The sequence below is a fragment of the Hypomesus nipponensis genome, chromosome 6 (genome assembly GCF_054491055.1).
Source record: "Hypomesus nipponensis isolate SF chromosome 6, ASM5449105v1, whole genome shotgun sequence".
Classification (NCBI taxonomy): domain Eukaryota; kingdom Metazoa; phylum Chordata; class Actinopteri; order Osmeriformes; family Osmeridae; genus Hypomesus; species Hypomesus nipponensis.
This window is the reverse complement of record NC_140366.1, coordinates 6,196,551-6,217,489: the sequence shown is the minus strand read 5'-3', so window position 1 is coordinate 6,217,489 and position 20,939 is coordinate 6,196,551. Positions and strand designations below refer to the sequence as shown.

At 46.7% G+C, this 20,939-nt stretch overlaps 5 protein-coding genes, 1 long non-coding RNA gene and 1 pseudogene across 6 annotated transcripts; 2 read left to right on the top strand and 5 right to left on the bottom strand.

Annotated features, from left to right (window-relative positions):
* Window positions 1-80: 80 nt before the first annotated feature.
* On the bottom strand, window positions 81-867 carry LOC146286707 (uncharacterized). Its single transcript, XR_014758406.1, has 3 exons — window positions 636-867; window positions 268-323; window positions 81-159 (listed from the first exon to the last, which is right to left on the bottom strand). It is a non-coding gene; the product is annotated as an uncharacterized LOC146286707 (long non-coding RNA).
* A 700-nt stretch (window positions 868-1,567) lies between these two features.
* On the bottom strand, window positions 1,568-2,496 carry LOC146286706 (histone H3). The gene has a single exon (XM_084699829.1). The coding sequence runs from the start codon at window positions 2,476-2,478 to the stop codon at window positions 2,068-2,070; it is 411 nt and encodes a 136-aa protein (XP_084555955.1). The 5' UTR covers window positions 2,479-2,496; the 3' UTR covers window positions 1,568-2,067.
* A 1,135-nt stretch (window positions 2,497-3,631) lies between these two features.
* LOC146286705 (histone H2A) lies at window positions 3,632-4,038 on the bottom strand. Its single transcript, XM_084699856.1, has one exon. It carries the CDS (start codon window positions 4,036-4,038, stop codon window positions 3,652-3,654), a length of 387 nt encoding a protein of 128 aa, XP_084555982.1. The 3' UTR covers window positions 3,632-3,651.
* Window positions 4,039-5,789: 1,751 nt separating this feature from the next.
* LOC146286704 (uncharacterized) lies at window positions 5,790-10,675 on the bottom strand. The gene is made up of 4 exons (XM_084700220.1): window positions 9,317-10,675; window positions 8,754-8,942; window positions 6,868-8,560; window positions 5,790-6,829 (listed from the first exon to the last, which is right to left on the bottom strand). Exons 1-4 carry the CDS (start codon window positions 10,673-10,675, stop codon window positions 5,790-5,792), a joined length of 4,281 nt encoding a protein of 1,426 aa, XP_084556346.1.
* A 255-nt stretch (window positions 10,676-10,930) lies between these two features.
* Window positions 10,931-11,542, bottom strand: LOC146286703 (histone H1 pseudogene; annotated as a pseudogene).
* A 2,810-nt stretch (window positions 11,543-14,352) lies between these two features.
* LOC146286702 (histone H4) lies at window positions 14,353-15,092 on the top strand. Its single transcript, XM_084700414.1, has one exon. The coding sequence runs from the start codon at window positions 14,362-14,364 to the stop codon at window positions 14,671-14,673; it is 312 nt and encodes a 103-aa protein (XP_084556540.1). The 5' UTR covers window positions 14,353-14,361; the 3' UTR covers window positions 14,674-15,092.
* A 373-nt stretch (window positions 15,093-15,465) lies between these two features.
* Window positions 15,466-20,394, top strand: LOC146286701 (histone H2B-like). The gene has a single exon (XM_084700413.1). The coding sequence runs from the start codon at window positions 15,554-15,556 to the stop codon at window positions 15,926-15,928; it is 375 nt and encodes a 124-aa protein (XP_084556539.1). The 5' UTR covers window positions 15,466-15,553; the 3' UTR covers window positions 15,929-20,394.
* The last annotated feature ends 545 nt before the right edge of the window (window positions 20,395-20,939 follow it).

Sequence of the window (20,939 nt, the reverse complement as noted above, 5' to 3'; positions counted from 1 at the left end):
ACAGATTCTGTTCAAGTCAAGGTTTCAGAGAAAAATCTTCATCTGTTATCAGATGATTAGATGAAGGGACTGGATTCTCACCCTGTAGATGGTGACAGGGCCACAGTACAGTGGGCTGTACACAAAAAGCATGAGCCTGCCATTCTCCTCATTAATAGCCTGCCAGGACACATAGAGCATTACAAGTTTTGACCTTACACTGCCATTCAAGTTTCTACATTTCTTTTTCAGAGTAGGGAATCGTGTGAAAACAAAATGTAACTTTACTTGAGGTGTTTCAGCTGTTGAGACATCAAGACTATCAGAAGTATTGGGAAGATCATCTTGAGGTGGATTAGAGAACAAACACGTTGTTAGTAAAGAAATAAACCAATATACAGTGCGGCTCAAAGTCATACTTAAATTGTAGTTTTAATTGAGACTATATACACATCTTGGAAACAAGTCACACGAACCCTTTAGGTGTAAATTGACAAAGAAATGTGTTGTCTAATAACCTCTACCTTCAAGAAAATAAATACTTTCCTTTTTTTGATTTTTAAGGGTTATAAAGTAAATGTTTTCCAAGTCATGTGAGCTGTATATCATTAGTTTACTAGAAAACAACACCTTTTTTAACACAGTTATCTTCATACCTTCCTCAGGTGTGGGTCTGCAGTACCACTGATAGATATAAAGAGCCCCAACTGCTGTTAAGGCCACTCCGGCACTCCACACTAAAGGATGTATGCGGTTGCACCCAAACTTGGGTAGCATCTTGCTGAGAATCATTTTCAAGTCGTGATCAATTCACCATCTCCATAAACATGTTCATCAAGTGTTCAAACGCATCTGACTGATTAGTAACTTGTATGTGTCTTGTGTCAGAATTCCATTCCAGTCCATTCCGATTTCTATGGTTATGCTTATGACATCATAGTGGGCCTAGTAGATCAAAGCAACTCTGGTGTGGGTTAATATTACTAGCATGCAGTCTATCCATACTAGTCCACCCTGTCATGGAGATTGCCCATGTTGTTGTGTAGACCCACCATTATAAAACACAGATGCCCTAGAACACATACAACCAGGGTAGACTGGGAGCAGCACAGTCAGTCTCAGTACAGTACAGCTTGAACAAGGTGGTGTGTGGTTGTACGCTACTGCAGCTGTTTTAGGAACCTGAGATAGGAAACAGCACCTCATTTACCAACCCAATAGCTCTGGATTTTAGTAAACATGCACGTCTAGTGTGAACAGCATCGCGCCATTCGTAGCATATTGTGTCGCTCCAGGGCGTTTTTCAGCCAGTGTGTCCCAGGCGTTAGTTAGATTGAATCTATGGCTCTGGATTGATTGCAATGTCTGAACTTCAGTTTCCACGCCTACTGGCCTCCTTTCATTATCACATTGGGAACAATGAATGAATGAATGACTGAATGAATAAATAAATTAATGAATGAATAAATCAACCAATAAATGAATACATAAATGAATACAAAAATAAATACATACATAAATGTAAAATATATGTAACTATTGATTGACAATTGTGCATTAATTTATATATATTCGTTTATTTCTGTCTAAATGCATGGATGTGGACATTGATTTATTCATTTATATGAATATGAAATATGGCAGGTTTGGTCCTCCATAAAAGCGAGCATTCTTTGTATTCATTTGAACAAATCACTTTTAGTTGAACTATTCACTTCTGATTCTTGATTACGTTGTATCTGCTGGGGGGATCTTCGTCTTGGGGAATGTCCCCGTACTTACTGTAAGTCGCTCTGGATAAGAGCGTCTGCTAAATGACTAAATGTAAATGCGTATGTAATCGTTTCTCACAGATGTTGCGTTAGAAAAGTCGTTCTGGGCAAAATCTAATTGAGCGGTTTAATGTAGGCCTAATCGTTTGTTAGAGCTTTTGATGCAAATCGACAGGCATACTCAACACTTGCCAGCAGTGTCATATGGTTATAGGATCATGTTATTTCACAAAAGCATGCAAGGACTTTGACTTTTCATAGAGATCATGAGGTGGCTCTTAAAAGAGCCTTTGGGGATGTTGTAGTCAAATTACATTTAGGCGCGCTCTCCACGAATACGGCGGGCCAGTTGGATGTCCTTGGGCATGATGGTAACCCTCTTGGCGTGGATGGCGCACAAGTTGGTGTCCTCGAAGAGACCGACCAGGTAGGCTTCACTGGCCTCCTGCAGAGCCATCACAGCGGAGCTCTGGAACCGCAAGTCAGTCTTGAAGTCCTGGGCGATTTCTCTGACTAGACGCTGGAAGGGGAGCTTGCGGATCAGCAACTCAGTCGACTTCTGATAACGTCGGATCTCTCTCAGAGCCACGGTGCCGGGCCTGTAACGATGGGGCTTCTTCACGCCACCGGTGGCTGGCGCACTCTTACGTGCTGCCTTGGTAGCGAGCTGCTTCCTCGGGGCTTTGCCACCGGTAGATTTACGAGCGGTCTGCTTGGTTCTGGCCATGTTGCTTGTTTCCTTCTCTTCGACTCGAAAGTGAATGCAGTAGAGGGGAAGTGAACACGCTTTTATCTCCAGCCACGTCGTGCATTGATTGGACGGCCTCATTGTTAAACAGGAGCCTCCCTCTCCCCCGCCATTGGATGTATTCAGGGCCGCCAAAACTTCAAACAAGACCCCGCCCCACTCCCAAGATTGCTTTGCTATTATTATTTTCAAATTAAGAATCAGTTTCAAACAACTTCCAGTTTCCCTATCAAAAGGTCAAATATAAATACAATTTCCAAAATAACTAGCGTTTTTTTTTTACACGGGTACAGCGTATTTATTTGCGTGCAGATATATACCTAGGCCTATATGTTCCTTCTTCCACAGTTAAGTCTCCCCCAATGAAGATCAAAAATAGATTTTCTCATTTGTAAATTAGCATCTTTATCCCTGTGCGCAGTATACGATTATCCTCTCAGACTCTTGATGCTTGTTTGAAAAGCGTTATATCGAGAGTAAATAGACAAATATGGCCGCGCGTATTAAGATGGTTTTCAGACAGCTATTCGGCGACGCTCTTTTGTCGACCCACGTAGGCTACACCTGATAAGGACACATTTTCACTCGTAAGGGATATTCAAGGTGACACATTAGTAACTTATAACTGTCTGGCTCATGAAAAACCTCAAGAAAAACCTCAAGAACATATTGCGCTTTGCAAGAGTGATGTGGATGGCTCTTAAAGGAGCCTTTTGGGATGTTAGAAAGCCTCGATGCCCGCCTAAATTTCAAACTTTATGCCTCCGCCCTCGTCCTCCTTTGAACTGCTTCGCACAATGGCATTTGGCCCGATGCTTTGTTCGCTTTTGTGGTTAACTTATGTATTACTTATGTATTCCAGCAGGGCATGGGCCATTTTTCACCGGGGTGGCTATTCTCGTCTGCGCACTTCTTGGGAGGAAAATAATGATTTAATCACGCTACGTAGTATGTTGATATTAGTGATTATTCTGATTCAGTCACGTAGGGTTTGGAGTTTTAGTGTGGCCCACTACATCTGTGAATATAGCCACCAGTTAAATAATTTGATCCCTCTATGCAACTGGATACAAAGGGAAATGCACTTTTCAAGAGTGAAATGGGTGGCTCTTAAAAGAGCCTTTGGGGAGGGTGAGCAATCACACGGGGACGTTACTTGGCCTTGACAGCCTTCTCGGTCTTCTTGGGAAGAAGTACTGCCTGGATGTTGGGCAGGACTCCGCCCTGAGCGATGGTGACGCCGCCGAGGAGTTTGTTCAACTCTTCGTCGTTGCGGACAGCCAGCTGCAGGTGACGAGGAATGATGCGAGTCTTCTTATTGTCGCGGGCAGCGTTGCCAGCCAACTCAAGGATCTCAGCAGTCAAGTACTCGAGTACAGCGGCCAAATAGACGGGTGCGCCAGCTCCCACACGCTGAGCGTAATTTCCTTTACGGAGAAGTCTGTGAACACGACCCACGGGAAACTGAAGTCCGGCGCGGGATGACCTAGTCTTTGCCTTGGCCCTGGCTTTGCCTCCGGTTTTACCTCTTCCGCTCATTTTATTGACGTTTGAAATCACAGTGAATAGCATCGGTCATAGCCCAGTTATTATACTTCACGGTAACTGGTAGTCATTGGTCACAAGGCCGGTTCGGTCTCAATCCAATCAGAGGTAGCGGTAAAACTGAAGGCGGAGTCTTTTGCTTCATCGCAAACGGCGAGGGGGTACTTTGTACCCATCCTTCTCTTTGTTCCTTTCCGTCGCTCCTCATTTTGGGCACCATTCGCCAAAATGGTCGACATCAAATTTATTTACAATCAGCATTTCTATGTAGGCTACACGGCTTGGCCTTATGGGTGTTTTAAGAGGTTCTTGAAGTATTTGCAATTATTACTCGATATTATTAGTATTAGCTATGGTGTTCAGTGATCTTAGTATACTGTGATCCCCCCAAAGAACAATTATAGACTCGTGTAGCGCACCTGTAGTTATTTTGTGTTGCGTGAAATTAAATATATTTTGCACTGGACCCACCATATCAAATTTGTATATGATTGGTACTATTGAGAATCCCCCTAATTATAATTAATAAAGTGATAGAAGCTATACTGACGTTGATGGAGAGGAGGATGGAGGATGTTGATGGAGAGGAGGATGAGGGGAAATTGATATCAACCACAATGGACCATTAGTTACTCTGGCACAATGGTCTTCCAAGTCTTTAAGTTTTGAGTCTTTCCAAAAAAGCAGGCTGAGATGTTACAGATGCGGATACATTTTGATCTTCATTAATTTGCTGCTTAATATAAAAGTCTATGTTTGCTGCCTATGAGCTGAGCTGCCCTGTGGGACGGAGCTCTACGAAATGGAAACTTGCTTGTTTCTGTCAAGTCGACACCATGAAAAGCGCTGTATGAGCGGGGGAAAATGTCCCCCACAATGTAACAAATACTTGTGGCCTGTTTTACCGGTGACATGCCCATGTCAACGACATCGTATGATAATCCCATTTATCCAAAGCAATAGGTATGCTTTTGCCTACACGTAGTATTTGTGGAGGTAAACTAACACATGGAGATGCGCTTTTACGGAAAGAGCTGGTGGCTCTTAAAAGAGCCTTTTGTTTGTGCATGTGTAACGATAGTTAATGGAGGTAACTCCAGTTCTATGAGTGGAGCGGAGCCCCATAGGGGAGCTCTGCTCCTATTGGTTTACCCGCTGCCTAGTGCAGCTAATGACTGAAGATCAAAATGTATACACACCTGTCTCTCACACAGGTGCCCTATATAAAGGGGTGACAGCCATCACTCATCCTCCCAAAAGTATAAAATACAGCCGGGTTGAATAAGTCGAGCTGGGCCTGCAGCCCTATGGGGCTCCGCTCCACTCATAGAACTGGAGTTACCTCCATTAACTATCGTTCTATTTCGTGGAGCTCCGCCCCATAGGGGAGCTCTGCTCCTATTGGTTTAGGCGGAGCGAGCGAGGCCAAATATACCCCCAGTGAGACCAGATCTAAAAGACACATAATCTCACAAGGCACCGAGGACAGACCTGCTGATGTAATAATACATAGGGTCTGTCCTCCCGGTCAGGCCGCTACTGTGACACAGAGAGCCGTCCAGGGTAAGAAAACAAGGGAAGTTTACTTAAAAACTTTTCTCTCTCGCCTGCCCAACCGCTAAGCTGGAATGGCAACAGAATACATACAGTAAAGACCTCTCACTGAGAATGTCTGCCTGTCTCACATATGGCGATATAATCAACAAACAATTTGCATCTAGGGTCCACAAGAACCTAGGAAGTTGTCATCTCGCTACACCTGATCCACCAGCCATGCTGAGGACAGAATGCGCAAACGATGAGGAGGAAACGTCCAACAGATAATATCGCACAAATGGTGAAGGCGACGACCAAGACGCTGCTTCACAAATCTCCTCCACTCCTACACCCCTGAGGATGGCGGCTGAGGCTGCCACTCCTCGGGTGGAATGAGCCCGAATGCCAGGTGGCACGGGACATCTCATAGACTCGTACGCAAGACCAATAGCCTCGCAGAGCCAGTGAGAAAGTCTCTGTTTGGAGAGTGGCAAGCCAGCTCTCGATCCACCGTAGCAGATCAGTAACTGGGGAGAAGATCTGATACTCGCAGTGCATTCCAGATAGCGCGACAGAGCACGCACTGGACACAGCCTATGTAAACGTCTTTCCTCCTCTCCGCTGTGCGGAGGTGGGAAAAAGGCTCTCAGTTTGCAGCTCTGTGCCCTGAACGCTCGGCTAATCACCTTGGGGATAAAGGCCGGGTTAGGGCGCAACACTGCTTTTGTTCGATCACCCGAAATGATCAAACAATCCGCGCGTGTTGACAACGCGCACAAGTCGCTCACTCGCTTAGCCGTAGTCAAAGCGAGGAGCAGACTCGTTTTGAGAGAAAGCAGACGTAACGACACATTGTCCAGGGGCTCGAAAGGTGGCCCACACAGAGCGTCTAACACCAGAGATAAATCCCATGTAGGTGCTGACGCTCTCGGAGGTGGCCTGAGCCTACACACCCCAGCCAGAAAACGCTTGACTAGCGGGTGGCTGAACAATGTTGTCTTGGCGAACCCTTCGTGACATGCCGAAATGGCAGCCGCGTAAACACGCAAAGTGCTCGCGGCTAAGCCTTCGTCAAACAACGATTGTAAGAAACACAAGAACCTTTCGACCGGACATGAGACCGGGTCAAGGTTCTGTTTTCCACACCATAGCATGAAGGCTCGCCAGCGCGACGCGTACCCTCTAGCAGTAGATTGTGCGCGCGCGCTCTGAATGGTCTGAATGACAGCATCAGACAGACCTCTGCGCTCTAAGAGGTCCCTCTCAGTAGCCAAGCCATAAGTGGGCCTCCGATCACCGGAGGGCTCTTCACCAGGCCTCCGGCCTGAGAGAGCGCATCCATCTGGCGAGGTATGGGCCAAGGCCCGCCTACCAGCATCCCCATCAGTTCCGGGAACCACGGGGCTCCGGGGCGATCGGGGGCTATCAGAATGACCGACAGCCCGTCCGACCTCACCCGAGCCAGCAAGGGAAGGATGGAGGCTTGAGGTGGAAATGCGTACAGCAGACCTCTCGGCCAGGAACGGTGCGCGAACGCATCGACTCCCAGCGGAGGTCTGTCCTGTGTGCGCAGCGAGAACCATAGATGACACTGTGTGTTGGCTCGTGACGCAAACAGATCCACCTGTGCTCGGCCGAAGCGCGCCCAGATCAGAGAAACGATGGACGGTTTCAACCTCCACTCGTCCTCTCTCGGGCCGCCCCTTGACATCAGGTCCGCTCCCTCGTTGAGCATACCTGGAATGTGCTGAGCTCTCAGGGAGCGTAGGTGCGTGAAAGCCCAAGTCCATACTTCCTCCGCTAAGCGATGAAGTGACGGAGAGCGCACCCCTCCCTGTCTGTTGATGTAAGCCACCGTCGCCCTGTTGTCGGATCTGACGAGAACGTCTTGACCCTTCAACACAGGCGCGAAATGGCACAGAGTCAGTCGAACTGCCTCGAGCTCTAGGAGGTTGATGTGACGCGTCTCTGACGGTTCCCACCTTCCTCCTATCGAGCCCGCCTGACATACTCCACCCCACCCGGTCAGGGACGCATCCGTAAAGACCGGGTAGAGGGATGTCACTCTGCCCATGTCGACTCCGCGCGTCATGACACGCGGGTCTCTCCAATGGTTCAGATCGGCTCTGACTGATCTCGGTATCACTAGCAGTCTGCGGCGGTGTCGCACCGGATCCAACCGCAGCTGAGCAAACCATCTCTGCAGCTTGCGCATGTATAACAGGCCTAATGGCACTACTACATGCGCTGCCGCCATCAACCCCAACAGGGACATCACCGACAGCGCGGTGATTGAGCGTGAGACCCGGTACGCACGGAGAGCTATAGAAATAGCCTCTCTCCGTGGTGCCGACAGTCTGGCTCTCATCCCAACAGTGTCCAAATGGATACCTAGGTAGGTAAACTGTTGAGCGGGCCATGGAGCGCTCTTCTCCCAGTTGACAGCGAACCCCAACCGGCTGAGCTGACTCACCAGTGAGGACGCGTCCTGGATCGCTCTGTCCGGAGACTGAGCTAGAACTAACAGGTCGTCGAGGTACGCCAGAATGCGTATTCCTCTCCGCCGTAACGGTTCCAGAGCTGCTTCCACGCACTTGGAAAAAGTTCGAGGAGCCAGCGCGTACCCAAACGGCAGGCGCGTGTACTCGTACTTTTTTCCTTCGAAGGCAAAACGCAGAAACCTCCTGTGCTTCAGATTGATAGGCACGTGGAAATACGCGTCCTTCAGATCTATGCTGATCCCAAAGTCGTTCCGCTGTACACAAGTCAGCAAACGTTTTATCGTCAGCATGCGAAAGGGCCGTTTGGCCACACTCTCGTTGAGCACCCTCAGATCTAGAATCGGTCTCATCCCCCCGTTTTTCTTGGGAACCAAAAAATAAGGGGAGTAGAGACCCGAGTTCTCCTGATCTCTGGGGACCGGGATCACCGTCCCTTTGGTCAGCAAGCTCGTTATCTCCTTCCGGAGCGCGAGTGCTTTCTGCGGACAGGATAAGCGTGTCTCCCTCACTCCTCTGAAGGGAGGGGGAGTCCGCATGAACTGGATGGCATAACCCTCTCTCAGTATCCTGTCTAGCCAGCTTGGCAGTGAGCATGACTCTCGCCACTCTGCATAACGCAGAGAGAGCGGGCGTGCGTTCAGCTGCGGAGCCACAGACAGGAAACGGCCGTACTCTCGTCTGACCCCAGCCGCCGCTGTGCACCGAACCGGCGGCACAGCCCAAGGTGGGGTCGACTCGAAAGGGCTGGGGCTGCGCCCCCTGGCCAAGAGATGTCTGAGCTCCGTCCTCGCTATGAGCCTCGAGAGGTCTTACATCGCGGTCAGAGCTCTGGGCGCACAGCGGCAGCGATGTCTCTTGTGACTTGACAGAGCCCCACGCCGTGTAATGGGGCACAGAGACGGATAGCGGTCTGGCCACACGCTTGCTAGCTGGGCCTGACTCCGCTACGTGCGCGGTGCTTGATGGTTCGGTTTCACTCGTTGAGGACAACTCGCGAACCGAAACCAACTCATTAACCCGCTCGACAGCAGTACGAGTGCTCAGCTCTGTACTCGTCGAAAACGTAAGAGGTACTGAATGGAACACTTGTCTTTCTGGGAACTGACCGATGCCTCGGTCCCCGCCGCCAGTCACGCTCTCCTCTTTTTTCCCCCTCCGCCACCACGCCAGCTGGTGTTAGGTGGACGGCTGTAACCCGCTCTCGAGGGGGGGGCAGCTGAGGGTGGAACAGGTGCCGCGGGAGGAGCAGCCTGCGTCGCAGCGGCCGCTCGTGCCACCGGACGTCGAGCTCGTTTCCTCTTGCCTTGCGAGGAACCTGTGGAAACAGAGAAGGGAGCAGTGTTACCCTTCTTCTGCAGGGGCATATGCCCTAGCAGGTGCTTCCTCTCCTCCTCCAGGCGCGAGAAGCGTTCGGAGGCTGACGCCACAGCCGGTCCAAACAAGCCCTCGCTAGCCACTGGAGCGTTGAGCAGGGCGGACTTGTCCGCCTCCCTCATGGCCGTTAGTGACAGCCACAGGTGGCGATGAAGTACAACGCTGTTGCCCATCGTTCTGCCAGCGCAAATCGCTGCCCCCTGATTCAGGTGGAGCGCGGCGGATGCCATCCTGGCAACCCACGACGTCTCCTCGGCCGACAGTCCCTCAGGTCTCTCCGTAGAGAGCTTGGAGACTGCCGCCGTCAGAAGGGCGGCGTTCCCAGAGGCAGCCGCTGCCTGCGCACCCCAGACATACGCCTTGTCTGCCAGAGAGGCAGTAAGCTTGTCCCGGGCTGATGGCAGGGTCGCCTTCCTCGCCGTCATCCAGGTGCTTGCCCCTGGTACAAGGTAAGCTACGAGGGACGGCTCCAAGGGTGGGGGACCGGACTTGGCTGCCTCACCCAGCCCGCTCACCCTCGTGAACGGGAGGAGCGCCTTGACCGGGGCGTTAGCCACTAACGGTGCTTCCCATGAGCCCTGCACATAATCTGCCAGTTTCGGCATAGTGGGGCACAAGGGCTTTGAGGCTTTCATGCGCTTGGCATGAGGGCCGACATCCCACGGGTCATCTTCCTCCACAGGAGGAGAGGCCGGCAGGGGAACGCCCATTATTTCTGCTGCCTTCGCGATGACTGACGGGAAGTCTGCCCTGCGAGACAGCACTGAGGAGACGGGAGGGGCGGGAGCCGGCTCCTCATCATCCTCTGAGGCTGAGGATAACCCGCGCCCTTTTACCTCAGAGAAGTGAGGGGGGGTTGACCGCAACACGCCTGGGAAGAAAGCCTCCACAGGAGGTTCCCGCCCAGATGCGTGCACCTCAATAGCCGCCTCGAGGTGGTCCTCAAATTCCGAACTCTCCTCCTCGGAGAGCAGAGCAGAGACCACATCCTCGAGGGGCTCCTCCACCTGAAAGAAGTCGTGACGCAGCCGCCTCTCCGAAACGGAGAGACCAGCGCACGACAAGCAGACAGGAGAGTCCACCAAACCGTCCCTGGCATGCCGAGGTCCCAAGCACACGAAACAAAATTCGTGGTGGTCTCCATCGGCCTCCAAGAAACGGCACCGGCATTGGGCTCTTAAAAGAGCCTTGCGCGGGAGCGGCGGAATGGAAAAGCTCATCTTAGGAATTCGTAATTCTTCAGCCACTAAATTCGAACAACCCGTGCTGAATTCTTTTGGGAGGATGAGTGATGGCTGTCACCCCTTTATATAGGGCACCTGTGTGAGAGACAGGTGTGTATACATTTTGATCTTCAGTCATTAGCTGCACTAGGCAGCGGGTAAACCAATAGGAGCAGAGCTCCCCTATGGGGCGGAGCTCCACGAAATAGAACTGAGCAATGCAATTGCCACGTAGGAGTTGTATTCAAGAAATTACTTCTTCTTGGGTGTTGCCTTCTTTGCCTTGGGCTTGGCCGCTTTGGGTTTGGCTGCCTTGACTGCCTTCTTGGGGCTCTTGGCTGCTACCTTCTTGGGCGTCAAAGGCTTCTTAGCCTTTTTGGGGCTCTTGGTAGCCTTCTTGGCTGCCACGGGCTTCTTAACCTTCTTAGGAGACTTCTTGGCAGCTGCTGGCTTCTTTGCCACAGCCTTCTTGGGCTTCTTGGCCGCAGCGGGCTTCTTGGCGACAACTTTCTTGGGCTTCGGAGTGACGGCTTTCTTGACAGGCTTCTTTGCCTTGATCTCAGCGGCCTTGTTGATCTTAAAAGACCCTGAGGCGCCGGTTCCCTTGGTCTGGACCAAGGTCCCCTTCGTAACCAGCCCCCTGACTGCGATCTTGACGCGGGAGTTGTTCTTCTCTACATCGTAGCCACCGGCAGAAAGAGCCTTCTTGAGCGCTGCCAGGGACACGCCGCTGCGTTCTTTCGAGGCGGACACAGCCTTAACTATCAGCTCACCAACGCTGGGTCCCGCTTTCTTGGGCTTAACTGCTGCCTTCTTCTTGGGTGCCTTGGCCGGAGCGGGTGCTGCTGGGGCGACTTCTGCCATGTCTGTCGTTTGAACCGATCGCTCGAGTAAACTCAACTGATTTGTGTGCTCGGGAGTAGTGTTCGGCTCCGGGCTGGGGGCTGGCCTTAAAGGCGGCATGAGAACTGTGTAGACTCAATTAGTCAGATCGACCGCTGTCTGCAATCGACAAGCGTTGCCACTTGTGTTTTCTCCTCGTGTATAACGGTGTAAAAATCGCAGCTGGAATAGACAAACTGTCCAAAAGCATCGGTGGCTGGAAAGTAAACTTTTTATTGCTCATAATAAACTTGTTCAAGTAGTGGAAGCCTCGTGTTTTTTGTTGCAACTGTCCCAACACGCCAGCGTTGAACTCTGAGAGTAAGCTTTGCGCACGGGTACACCGATGCCATTTTTCCTCTAAAGTGTTTAAAAGTGTATTCTCTTCCGACCAGTACACGTTGCACAGTGGGCCAAGATGTCAGGCAATAAACTTTGTAGCTTTGGGGTAGCCAATTCGGGTGCAGAAGGTTTTTAATGTGCGTCTTTTGAGTCGCGTAAAACACAGGTCTCAAGTCCCGAGCCATCGGTGGGTTCTGTCTCCCTTCCCCAAATGATTTGCCCTATATTTTCACTCTCCGAGAAAGGCTGAATTACTAAATACAGCACTTTTACCCAATTAATTTCTTTGAAAACATTACTCATGGTGTGTACTCACAGCCACCAATAGCGACGCATGTTACGCAGGATATTATCCATAGCCTACACCATTATGTTTATCAGTTGTGGTGTCATTCTCAAGGCACCAACTGCTGCGACCTGGACCCGAGACACAAACATCGACCTGTGGCCTTAGCATTTCACCTCATGAAATTGCAAGGAGTAGAGAGAGTGTGTAGAAATGTGAATACATGATGTCAAGTTAAGTCTATGGTTATCTGTCACGGACATAGCACGACACAGTGTCAAAAGACCATGACTAATGTTTAAAGTTTACGATGACCGTTCAGACTAAAGACATTCTGAATACAAACATTCTGAGACAAGTTTCAATACTTACTTTCTGAATGAAGAAAACACCCTATTTGAATCGCTGCTTTTTAATAATTAGACGGAGGAAATTAAATACACAAATATGCGTGACAAGACGTGTAAAATGTAACCCTGAACAAATCAAGGTAGCCTACTCCTACTCGAAATATGTATGTGGAACGTAAGTTATTTTTGAAGATCAAAATTCACAATTGGTCATTTGCAATTGAAACAAGAACATGGATCATAACGATCTGAACATTTGAACGTGTAGAATTTGCTGTTTCAGTACATAAATCAAATTCAAACTGAAATGTGTCTTTGTAATGTGTAACCCCAAGTGACAGTTAAAAACTGGTAGGCCTAGTTCACTACAATCACTCCCAAGTGTCCTAAAACGATATCCATTGTTAAGCACCTTCAAAGCCCCCAAGAGGCTTTAAGACGTTTAAAGAATACAAAGATCAGTTGTCTGCTGAACAGAGATGTAGGTTAATCACTGCCTCTACATTAAAGAAGTATGTTTTTTTTTTAATGAGTTTATTATGCATATCTCTAGAAACTACATGTGCCCACATTATGTAAAACACTATGTAGATTAAATAATTAATAATAACAACAACAACAACAATAATAATAAAGGCTGCATTTTCCACCGTTTTTATTTACAATGTGGCAATCCCCCCCCCCCCCCCCCACACACACACACACACACACAGACACACACACAAGAATATGTTGTAACATGGTGCAGATTCCCCAAGCCTCTGTCTCCAATATAGTTGATTATATGAATATCTGTATATATTATAGGCCTATGTTTTGAAATATTAAATGTTTTGTATTACTACAATTAGTGTAAGTTTTAAATACTACTCTCCACATTTAAATGTGACAACACACCCTTTTGTTAAATTTGCCCAAAGAGGGCAACATCTTTCCTTATCTGTCTGTCTGTCTGTCTCTGTGTCCTGCATCATCTTCCAACATCTTCTTCTATCCAAGGCTCAAACTCATCCTCATCTCTCTCATCATCTAGTAGCACATAGGTTGTATTTAGTAAAGGGTTAGGATTATTTATGTTATATGTATCTTTTATTCTTAAGATTTGAAGATTGCACAGTGATGCCATGAAATGAATACAAAATTTCTCAAGAATGCCAAGTTATTTTCCATGAGTAGGCCTATGGTCAATACTATAATTTTATAATGATGCACTACCACCTGACTACATTGGATCTAATTTGATTTGCGTGAGGTTTAAGTATTGTTCTTGTTTATTACTTTTCATAGGTGTTTTTTCCTTTAACCTTATAGATTCACACCTGTGCTACATGGGCTTCCTGACTGTCAAGATGAACCTACAACCCGTATTGTCACTCTACAGCCATAATAGGTTCAGTTTTTCTATCCTCTAAGTTTGTCTTTCCACGCAAAAATGATCCCGCTGTCCACTACAGTGTACATATGAAAATGTAAATACTTTTTCGAAAGTCTAAATTGTAAGATGTTTAAAGACTAAATAAACAGGAAATAAAAAAAATAAATAAATGGAAAACACTACTTTTACTTGGCTCCCAGGGGGGTATAACCGATCGCTGTATGATTATCGCGATCCCTTTCATTACCTTTTGAGAATATGAACTACACATGACAAAATAGTGTCAGCATACAGAAGGCCATGTTGGGAGACAGTCCCTTTAATTGCAACTCCACAGAGATTATAAAAATGGCGCTTGCAGTGTTCCTTCACGTCCGTACTGTCGATACAAATAATCAGTGAGTCTGTGCGCAATTCATTGTAAGTGTTAATACAAGTAATTTACGTCATGTCAGGAAGAGGCAAAGGAGGTAAAGGACTTGGCAAGGGAGGCGCCAAGCGTCACCGTAAAGTTTTGAGAGATAATATACAGGGCATAACCAAGCCAGCAATCCGTCGTCTTGCTCGTCGTGGCGGCGTCAAGCGAATCTCAGGCCTGATCTACGAAGAGACTCGTGGAGTTCTCAAGGTATTTCTTGAGAACGTTATCCGTGATGCTGTAACCTACACCGAGCATGCTAAGAGGAAGACTGTGACCGCCATGGACGTCGTCTACGCCCTCAAACGCCAGGGACGCACCCTGTACGGCTTCGGCGGTTAACTAATTTTGACCCGTTTACGGCACCTAACCCCAAAGGCTCTTTTAAGAGCCACCCATAAATTCAGTTAAGAGACATCCATATTCATTTCAGTGTTGTAAGCGATGTATTCTTCCCCGAAGTTGTCACTGAACCAATGCAAATTGCCTGTGGTGGATCAGGTTGAAAATACATAGATGGGGATGAGTGTTAACGACGTAGGCCGATTTCCTACATGGGCATGAGTGCAAGAGCACAACGCACACAACTTTTGATTCTAGGCTGGAACTTATCACCACGAAAAATTGCTGGTCATTAAAAAATCTATTTAGTGTACCAGTTCCTCCATAAATTATTATAGTATGTATTACGCTAGGATTGTAGTCGGACTCGTTTTAGTGAGGCTTGATTTCGTTTGTAAGGTTAGGACGGTTAGGTTATCTGCGACATAAATGAGGCTACTGTTCAGATTAAAGTGGCAAATTATAGTAATTGAAAAAATTCTTTTTTTTTTTACAGTAAAATTGTGTAGGAGGTTAATTTATTTAAGTAGACATTAGACATAGAAATAGCCTCTGACCTTTAAAAGGAAACACGTTGGTTGAAACCAATCCGTAACAAAACATGAAACAAAGTGGCAACTTTTAATGGTAACAAAATGGATACTTAAGGGTGGCAAGCGCATGTCGTCCGCAAGATGCACGCATGCGCTGGATAGATGCCAACAAAATCCACCGAGAAAAGATAGAGGAGGCAAATAATTATGGCGCACGCGCGTTTCACCACGTCAACGCCTCGTAGTGCTGGGAAGTGTGCCTATATTTTTGCATCCCACCCCCTATAAATACAGGGAAGCGACCGTTTAGCCACTAAGTCTTTCTTGACCAGAAACGCGACGTCAACATGCCTGAGCCAGCCAAGTCAGCGCCCAAGAAGGGATCTAAGAAAGGCGTCTCCAAGACTACTGCGAAGGGAGGCAAGAAGCGCAGAAAGTCAAGGAAGGAGAGCTATGCCATCTACGTGTACAAAGTACTTAAACAGGTCCACCCCGATACCGGTATCTCGTCCAAGGCCATGGGAATCATGAATTCCTTTGTCAACGACATTTTTGAGCGTATCGCCGGTGAATCTTCCCGCTTGGCCCACTACAACAAGCGTTCAACCATCACCTCTAGGGAGATCCAGACCGCCGTCCGCCTACTGCTCCCCGGTGAATTGGCTAAGCACGCCGTGTCTGAAGGCACAAAGGCGGTGACTAAGTACACTAGCTCCAAGTAAACGGGTGCCATTTCACTTCTGTTATACCCAAAGGCTCTTTTAAGAGCCACCCACATCACCTTTTAAAATGTGTCAATTTCCATTTGGGCCCGTCACGGGTATGATGGAGACTAGAGGTGACTTGCTATGGTAAGGGTGCTTGATAGGCAACCTGTGGGCCTAGTAAATCAAAGAAATTCTGTGGGTTAATATTGCTAACATGCAGTCTATCCATACTAGTCCACCCTGTCATGGAGATTGTCTATGTTGTTGATTAGACCCACCATTATAGAACACAGATGCCCTGGAACAAATACAATCAGGGTAGACTGGGAGCAGCACAGTCAGTCTCAGTACAGTACAGCTTGAACAAGGTGGTGTGTGGTTCTATGCTACAGCGGCTGTTGGTAGGAGCCTGAGATGGGACAGCACTTCATTTACCAACCCAGTAGCCCTGGATTTCATTAAACATTGCTTGTTTCTATCAAATTAAGTATATTAGTTCTTATATCAGGTTAACTACATAGAAATTGCTCTTTCTATGAATTTAGAAATTAATGATTCATCTATCTGCATGTTATTCATGCAGGAGGAACATGAAACTCCTGCATCAGAAATTCCCAAGAAAAAATCTGAAACCTTTTTAGCAGTAGTTCAGTGAGGTCTGCAGTTACCCATGACTCGCCTTACATCTAACGAAGTGACCCCTAACATTCAAGATGAGTACAATTTAAACTTATATTTAAAAAAAAAGAGTTTATAAACTACTTTCATGTCTCAGAAAGGCTTTTCTGGTACCGTTGGTCATCAACTGGTTGACAATATGTTGAGGTGTTTGTTAAACTCTCCAATCTGCAGATCACTAATACCCTTTTTTTATCAGTTAGATGTATTTCCATGTGTTATATGTTCAAATCTTCTGGTCTTTCAATGAATGTATCGCATTTTTGTTTTAGGGTTTTACAATCACGAAGATTGTATTGAATCTTAATTGTATCGTATCTGTATGACAATTGCTTACATTTGTGGAATATTTTAAAAAAGTAGTCAGATGAGCCAAACAGCGCCTTTTTATTTCTCACAACAAACACAAACTGACAATCTCACCTCATTCATTCTTCTCCATTCCTTATTTCCTCCACCCAGCCTGCTGTGTATGAAGGCATTTCTCACCACAGTGTGTGCGTGAATCCTACCCTGACACAGTGACATCTTGATTGGGGCACAGGCACACACTGTGGCAACTGTAGGAGAGCCATAGACCCATAGTATGGGTCCCATACTGTATTGGAGTATGAGATATAGCATTGTGAAACATGGAAACCAATATTGTAATAATTACTGTAAACACAATATATATTGTATATATGATTTTTTATATACTGTCAGTAGAGGGTGCTGGAATCCATGAATGTGTGTAAAAACCAAGTGATCATTCTAACACACACAGAGGTTATTTCCTCTGTGAACTCCAACAAAGAAGACATGAGCGAGTGAGATTGAGCCCAGCAGCAAAGAGCTTGTTTCACACCTGGCAATCTACTCATATAGTTACCTTATCTTACATAACGCTAAATATGTTTTACCCTTTACATTGCCCAAGGGTACAGTGTAGCCAAGGAAGATTTCTGATCAATCACATGTATACTTGGAACGTAGACTTCTAAACTGGAGTTCAGTGTTGCAGATGTAAACAATCAAAATGGTCAATTTTTCTATTGTGCTGTCAAGTGTCTTAGGGTTATGCAACAACACATTGTACTGTTCCTGAAGTTTTGTGGGGGACACAGTGTGCCAATACTTAGTCCGCTACCATACATCAGCGTAGTGTGTACAGTATGTTTGTGGGCATGTGTCCATGCATAAGAGAAACAAATCTTAAATTCTGATGGACAATGGACAACGGGTGGAAAAAAAAGTGTGAGGTAGTGTGTGTGGAATTGAGGTGTTGCCATGTTCCAGCTGTAAGTGCAGAAAATGCTTGTCACGTCCCATCCCACGTCTTGTCTTTTCCATTCCTGTTGTGTGTACTCATCCCTCCTCTCGTTTCAGTGTCCTCTACCCGTGTGATTGACCTCCCTGGCCCTGATCAACAGCACCTGTTGCCAAGCCCGTGTACATACAGTAGCTCTTGTTGTTTCTGTCTCTCATTGCTAGTTGTCTATGTACTTTTAGTCAAACATCCCAAATTGATCTTTGTAGCTTTTGTGAACTCAATTAAGCTATAACAGATAAAAGAAGTTGCTACTTAACCAGGCTTTCTTTCCACAGAAAGGAGGAAAGGAGACAGGGAAGTTCAATTATTTCATTAGTTATATTACTCTCTACATTAGGCAAAGTGTGACAGGTAATGATAAAGTGATATGAGTTCATATAATGTTGTAATAGCCTAACGTTAGACCGTTTCCCAAGAGGTAGCTCTACACATAACGTTACAGTACTGTACTGTACATACAAAAATAAGTTATCAATGAAATATGTGAATTCAGCAAATGAATTTAATAAGCTCCTTTTAATTTAGTGTCATATCCCTATAAATAATGATTGTGGTTTCTATGGCTAGGACCTGCAGTTTCTAGAAGGAATTAAGTTTACTAGCCTACTACTAGCCTAAAAAAACGTTGAAGGTAGCAGGTGTATAAGATTACACTACTGACAAAATTTACCAGTCAGGGTCTTTGGGAAAGCGGTGAAGGGCATAAATAGTTGTTGCAGTTGATTGCCGAACACTGCTTTCTTTGAGTCCACTTGGACTTTGTTGTCATATTGTGTCTCTTTCTGTTATAACTCTAGCTAGTATGTAGCTATGTTACCAAAGAAGCACCAGTGTCCCCTCTTGTGCTTCCATACGCTTTGATGCAACTATACATTTCAAATGTTCTTCTTACCTTGTCCACTGAAAGCTGTGCCACTAAATAGTCCAGAATCTTGTAACCGTTCCATCCCCCAGGGAAAAACTCGTTGGAGGGCAATTATTTTTAAACAACAATTATTTGCCGCGAGTTCTTTCTCCATTGTTGTGCACAATTTCAGTTCTTCCTGGATGAAGGAAAGGATGTTGAAGATCCGGCTCTAAAAGGACCATTGTGTCAAAAATATTAATTTATCACATTTAGACTTTTAGCAGACGCTCTTATCCAGAGCAACAGTAAGTACAGACACATTCTCTGTGAGCCAAGTAGGGTGAAGTGCCTTGCCCAAGGACACAACATCATTATGCAGGGCTGGAAATTGAACCAACAACCTTCTGATTAATAGCCTGACTCCCTAACCACTCAGACATCTGACCCCGTCATACTATTAGTATTAGTATTGCTCAGTTGGTAAAGAAGTTAAGAAAGCTTTATTACTTGCGGCCAGCCCACAAGGAGACAAAGACATAACACGCTGTGGTGATTCAAAGTTTGTCCGTTAGCTTGCTGTGCTAGCTAACCATTTAAGCAACGCCACGCTTCACAGACATTGATTCATACAACGTCACATGGGTCTCCTTTCATTGGCTCCCTTGCATAGACCTTGTGCGCGTGCGTGAGTGCGTGTTTGCGCTCTCTGACCCCTCTAAGCTTGACCATATGATTAACATATTTGATGACCTCTCTAGTAAGATAGTGGTCAGCCCAGGTCACATTGTTTACCTAAGCCTAGTTTTACCCAGAGTTCAGATTTGGGAGTAGGCACACATCCGTGCACACTCACACTAAAGTAAGGGGAGGATCATTGGGTTAGTTTCCAAAGCAGTCTCCATACAATGATTGATAAGGTAAAACAACAATGGATTAGAACAGATATAAGGCATTCTGCATTCCCTTAAGTTTATGGTCTTCCAGCAGGATAATCCTTGGCTCTGACAACAGCCAACCTTGGCTATATCTGAGCGTCACAAAGTTAAAGAGACCTAGACTCTTCTTGACACTACGAGGACAGCTGGAGCCAGGCATCTGAGATTTAACGCTTTCATTTTTCTTCTGTCCATTGGAGCCCTCTGGGTGTTTGAAGCTGCAAAGATGATCAGTAGGAACACCAAGAACGTTCTTGTGGTGTCCATAGGTTTCCTGTCCCTGTTCACAGCCTCTGGAAGTCTGCAGAGCTTACAGGTGAGCACTTAGACAGATTGACTGGACGTGACAGACAGGAAACCCATGCAGGTGAACAGGAAATGAGCAGAACCATGCGGATTAACTACAAATCAATTATAGATAAAAATACAGGCTGATAAAAAGGAAATATTGTACGTGTAGATGTCTTCAACTGTATGGTATGATGGGATCGTGCTTTGACTTCAGGAGAAGATATGTGACTTATGTGTGAATATGAGCCAATCTTGATAATGTAATTTTCTCATTTACACATATGTGCAGTCATTCTCTTAATGCATACAGCGAGAGGGATTTTTTCGTAGCCTTGATAACACATCTAACAACGTGACAGACGCATTTCATGAGTTCAGCTCCTCCTCCTGCCTTCATATCTTCCTGTCTCTTTTCTCTCCAACTTCTTACGTTGTTTCTCCCTCGCAACCCCTCTCCCTTTCCCTCCTCACCACCTCCCCTTCCCCCATCTTTCCCTTCACATCTGTCCATCTCATCCCACCTTTTCCTGCCCCTCTCCCTCCAACCCCCATCTCCTTCCATCTTCTCCCCCCTGTTCCCCCTGTGAGCCGTTCCTCCTGCAGAGCAGCTTGAATGCGGAGGCAGGGATGGGCATGGCCTCTCTGAGTGTCATCTATGCGTCCTTCATCCTGTCCTCCATGTTTCTGCCACCCATCCTCATCAAGAACCTGGGCTGCAAGTGGACCATTGTGGTCTCCATGGGCGGCTACATTGCCTACTCTTTTGGAAACCTCTACCCCGGCTGGTAACACAGACCACATTCTCAGTACAACACATTCATTATTCTGTACCCTTCAAATAAACCAGAAACTAACACTCAGGGCCTCATTTTCTAACTTTGCGACTGCAGCTTAATCTGCGCCTTTGCCGAATTACAAATAGCCCACGGTGTATTTCCGCATTTTGCGTGGTATTTATCAAAC